The sequence below is a fragment of the Cherax quadricarinatus genome, chromosome 80 (assembly GCF_038502225.1).
Source record: "Cherax quadricarinatus isolate ZL_2023a chromosome 80, ASM3850222v1, whole genome shotgun sequence".
NCBI lineage: Eukaryota > Metazoa > Arthropoda > Malacostraca > Decapoda > Parastacidae > Cherax > Cherax quadricarinatus.
In genome coordinates, this window is record NC_091371.1 from 13,652,183 (window position 1) to 13,657,182 (window position 5,000).

The window sequence follows — 5,000 nt, forward strand, 5'->3', positions numbered from 1 at the left end:
GAAATTGCCGATCTGCACATATAAGATCCATCAAACACCTCAACTGCTGGGAGCGCTTGGAAGCACTTGACTTGTACTCGCTGGAACGCAGGCGAGAGAGAGATATCATAATCTACACATGGAAAATCCTAGAAGGAATGGTCCCGAATCTGCAGACGGATATCACTCCCTACGAAAATAAAAGACTGGGCAGGCGGTGCAAAATACCCCTAATGAAAAGTAGGGGCGCCATTGGTACACTAAGAGAAAACACCATAAGTGTCCGGGGTCCAAGACTGTTCAACAGCCTCCCACCATGCATAAGGGGAATTGCCAATAGACCCCTGGCTACCTTCAAGAGGGAGCTGGACAGATACTTAAAGTCGGTGCCGGATCAACCGGGCTGTGGTCCTTGCGTTGGACTATGTGCGGCCAGCAGCAACAGCCTCATTGTTCAGGCCCTGATCCACCGGGAAGCCTAGACGTGGACCGGGCCGCGGGGGCGTTGATCCCCGGAATCCCCTCCAGGGTAGACTCACCAGGTATAGCGAATTGTTTTCTGCTGATGGGCGAATCTTCAAACGCTAGGCGCCGTTGGTAAGTAAATGCCGAACTATTTGGGATATTTATTAGGATTTAGAGGGGCTACCGGAAGTTCGGTCGTATTTAAATGAATTCACAAAGCTTTTTCTAGTCTTTTATTTTTTTTTTTTACACTACAAAAATAGTCTCACTGAATTGCATCGTAAAAATATATTCTTGAAGAGGTTATTTGGTTTTCTCTTCAGATATTGCTAGCTTGGTGTCTCGTTAATATTCATGTCATACACTGATCTCTCTCTCTCTCTCTCTCTCTCTCTCTCTCTCTCTCTCTCTCTCTCTCTCTCTCTCTCTGTGTGTGTGTGTGTGTGTGTGTGTGTGTCCTCCATTTTTATGGCTGCGGCTTCGTCAATAAAATCAAGTTAAAAACAGGGCAGAAAGGCGGGAAGAGACGTCAGGCGCTCACACTAACTACTTAATAGTAATTATAATAATATTATTAATAGTAATAAAAATAGCTGTAGTCTTAATAATAGTTGTATTCGCAACAAAAAATAATTTGAGTCTTGCAGTTTCTGTGTTCCAAGTTACTCGAGGTTGAATCTTGTGGGGTGGAGTCCTAGTCCTACTTTCCCCTCAATAACCCCAATCTTACCTCCCCTCCCTCGACCTCACCTCACATCCTCCCCAACCACACCTGCTCAGCCTCGCCTCCTCCTCCCCTAAGAGGGAATATTGAAAGAGGATGCGCTTACACACACTACGGCTTCTTACTTGAAAAAGGCTGCACAAACTCCAGCCGCCTGTTTCAAACTTAATATGTTCATAGTTTGGTGAAGGGATTCATCTTCAGAGCTTATGTATATACGGGTCTCTTTCTTTTCCTTAACGGGCCTCAGATGATTATAAAGAAGCCTTTGTAGGAGACCCCAAGTTACCGCGAGACTGACTAGTCGACCCACCGACGTATACTCAGGAACGTAGAAAGACTTGACGTGAAAAAGAGGGACCTTCATGGCTTGGCCCGTAGTAGGACATTTAAATTTCTTTAATGTTATCGTCTTGGTTTACGTTTTGTGAACTATTCTCTCATTGAATTTTTAGTTTTGTTTGAATTAATTCATTATAAAATCGTAGCATTAACGTGTACTGCAAAATTTTGTCGATTTCGGATCTGGTCCAATTTTCGGAGTAAAATTTCACCGCAAACCACTTTCGAAACACATCCTGATAAACGCGTGGTAAAAAGTCATTGTGGTGCCACTGGCTGGAGTGGTCCGTTTAACTGCATAATCCTTCCTTGCCCGAGGTAGTATGATTGAATCCCGGAGAACAGTGCACCTGTGTAAGCACCAGGTAGGTCTTCCTTGGTAATTGCCTATTATAGGCCTCTTCTGGTTTCTCCTCTACATTTTTCTTCTGTACATTCTTCTCTTCATCTCTTTCTTTAGCTTGGCTGGCTGCGATTCGCAGACAGAGGAGTGATCCTCCACCATTCCTTGCACTGAATACCCACACAGGTTTAGAGTTTAGCATAAATATAATAATAATAATTATAATAATAATATAAATCATCATTCTCCTTCCCCTCCTCATCTTTATTTATTCTAGTTTTACTTATTATTCCTTCTTTCTTGTTATGATCACCGCTTCGTGACTGTCACCTCATGATGCCTGCGCCAGTGTCATTATTACCCACAGGAATGTCGGATCTATCTTGTCTGTGTCTTAACCACAACGTAACCACAGCGTCTGTGATCATATTACCCACTAACTAGAGGAGTTTCCAAACACACTGACGGTCGAGGCTACCTAAAGGGCGTCCTAACTATAGGTTGTTCTATGTAGTTAACTAACCAGAATCTTCAAATTAGGAAGGGTGCAGACTAAAGACAGCTGGGCCGAACAATGGCTGCCATCCTAACTAGGCTATTGTTATCACGATGAATTAGACACCTGTGCAATATCTGGGTATCTTGTAGACGTTTCGCTATCCAGTGGCGAAACGTCTACAAGATACCCTATAAAATAGAAAGCCACTGGAAGGCGAAACATCTACAAGTAAAGATACACAGATGTTGCGCATGTGTCTTAGCCATCATCTTGTCGGTATTGAATACCACTGATATTGCTATTATATTAACGGAGAAACGCTAGGGGAATGGGAAGCACTTGATAATGATTTATTTCTCTGAACCATACGAGTAATGTAGATACATGAATTAGTAAAATAGTAGGCACAAAAGAATGCCACTAAATATAGAATGCAATTTCGGGTAACTAATCATGAAGCTTACATGTTACATAATAGGCTGTGTCTAGTTTTTATGACATCTTGTTTAAGTAACTACAGTCAAAAGTACAATAAGAAAGGATGCAAATGACAGTTGGTGCATTGACCTTCAGTTTTATGTAGTGATTAAAAAATACAACAAGTTACTTAAATTATAATAGAAATATAATGGGACAATATATGTTACTACTTATATATGGGAGTTGAAGAAAGACTGAAAAAAAAAGAACGGACATAATTGCAAGAAAACAGGTTTTGTTTGACATAGTGTTTGCTGTCAAGATTACACCAAGGAGATGAGGTACTCTGAAGCTATTGGTAGATACGGGACCTTCTGAAACTTCAGGCAAGGAGTTCGGGTTTCAAGGCCTTTCACGCGCATCGAAAAACTTCAGATTAATTCGAACACGGGAAATATCAGAGGTTTTTGTCTTGTGTTATTCCTGTGAATTCTGTTGCAGCTATCAAGGAAGAGTTTAAAATTAAGTCCTTTCAAAAAAATTTCTCTTATACTTATAAAGATATATATATTTTTTTCATTTATGTTAATGTAAAAATTAATAATTTTGTTGTACCAAAAGAACCTTAGAAAACTTACCTAACATTATTACAAGAGTAATTTGACCTAATCCAACTAAATATATTTTAGATAGGTTTACAATAATTTAATACACACAATGAAATATTTTTTCTGGTTAGGTTCAGAATGTGCATACACAAATTTTTGCTTGCCTTATTCGGCAAGAAGAGCGTTGCTATTTAAGCCAAAATCGCAAGTTTTACCTATTCGACACGACATATATATTGAGCAGAGTAGTACGAGTGCTTATTGTGTATATTAAGTAAGTCCAGCCTTTTGAAAAGTGGGTAGTCGTTCGCACAGACGCTTTTTGTTGACGTGATTTGACATAGATCCCCAGGTACAAATACCATAGGTGAGGTAAGCATAGCTTAGAGAGTAGTAGAATGCAAGTACTGCTGTGTGAGGTTACACGTAAACGTATCTTGGAGAGGATGACTTTTTTAGACATTTGATCTAAGGAAGGAGGTGGTACCTCCAATTCCTAACTAAGATTAGGAGAGTGGTAGTAAGCAAGGTAACCGTAAGTACTTCTTAAGATACCAGCTAACTAGTATATATTTAGATGAAGCGCTAAACTCTCTTGGGAGTGGTGGAGGCTCAATCAGTTGTTTAGTAATCCCAAGACAGACTTTTCAGCCCCGCAGGTAGGTTTTTTCATCACTAACTCGTATATTTTGCAGCACAAGCTGCGAGAGGGCCTTATGTCAGCTAAGTGTACGTTTTATTTCTTGCTGTAACAGCGTCGAGGTCGCGGAACGGACGGTCTCGGCGCAGCAATCCCTCGCCGGACCCGGAAAACAAAGTGGAGCGGGTGTACATCTGGGACCTGGACGAGACCATCATCATCTTCCACTCCCTCCTCACCGGTACCTACGCCAGGACCTTCGGCAAAGTGAGTACAGCCATTCCAGTCTTCCAGAGTTCTCTGCGGTACCACTCTATAGCGGTGTGTATGTTAACTGAGATGTGTGGGTGTTTGATGCATCCAGGTTCCAGCCTACTAGGGGTTGAGTGATGCATCCAGTTTCCAGCCTACCAGGGGTTGAGGTATGCGAGTGTGCACCTAGTTGACTCTGGTTCCAGCCTACACATTGCCTCGTTTGCACATAGTATGTAGACCTGTAACTACTATTTGTAGTTACAGGTGTACAGCAGAGCTCGTGGTGTCCGTATGTTCAGGTGTTTCATCATATTACCTTTATCAGTAGTTCCACACAACCTCCTTAGGAATAAATTTTAAGTATCTACCTTTTAATTGTAGGCAAAATATCTCTCGTTGTTTTTAGGGAGGTTTTACGCATTATAAAATTGTCTCCTTCCAGTAGTAACTTGCGAGAGGTTTTGTGTGTTTGATCCTGTTTTGATAAACTAGTAACTAGTTATCATCTCTTCTGCTTCATGACAGAGGCACGTTTACTGCAACCAATATATCTTCTTTATGTTTCCTCGTTCTGAAATATTTTTTATACTTTTACTTTTTATTAAAAGTCTTCAGATGTTCATGTAATACATGTATTTGATATAAAATAATTTTTCATGGTTACTTTGTACTCAACTTTTTGTGTTTGAGGGGGTCGATTCTCAGCTCTCGGACAACCATCGGGA

The 5,000-nt window shown here is 40.9% G+C and overlaps 1 protein-coding gene across 8 annotated transcripts in view; it reads left to right on the forward strand.

Moving 5' to 3' along the window:
* Nucleotides 1-5,000, forward strand: part of eya (eya transcriptional coactivator and phosphatase 2) — a 427,289-nt gene that overhangs the window by 348,722 nt on the left and 73,567 nt on the right. For all 8 annotated transcript variants that reach the window (XM_070102143.1, XM_070102145.1, XM_070102142.1 and 5 more), the window contains one exon: nucleotides 4,136-4,287. In XM_070102143.1, coding sequence (XP_069958244.1) covers nucleotides 4,136-4,287 — 152 coding nt within the window. The remainder of the gene's footprint in view (nucleotides 1-4,135; nucleotides 4,288-5,000) is intronic.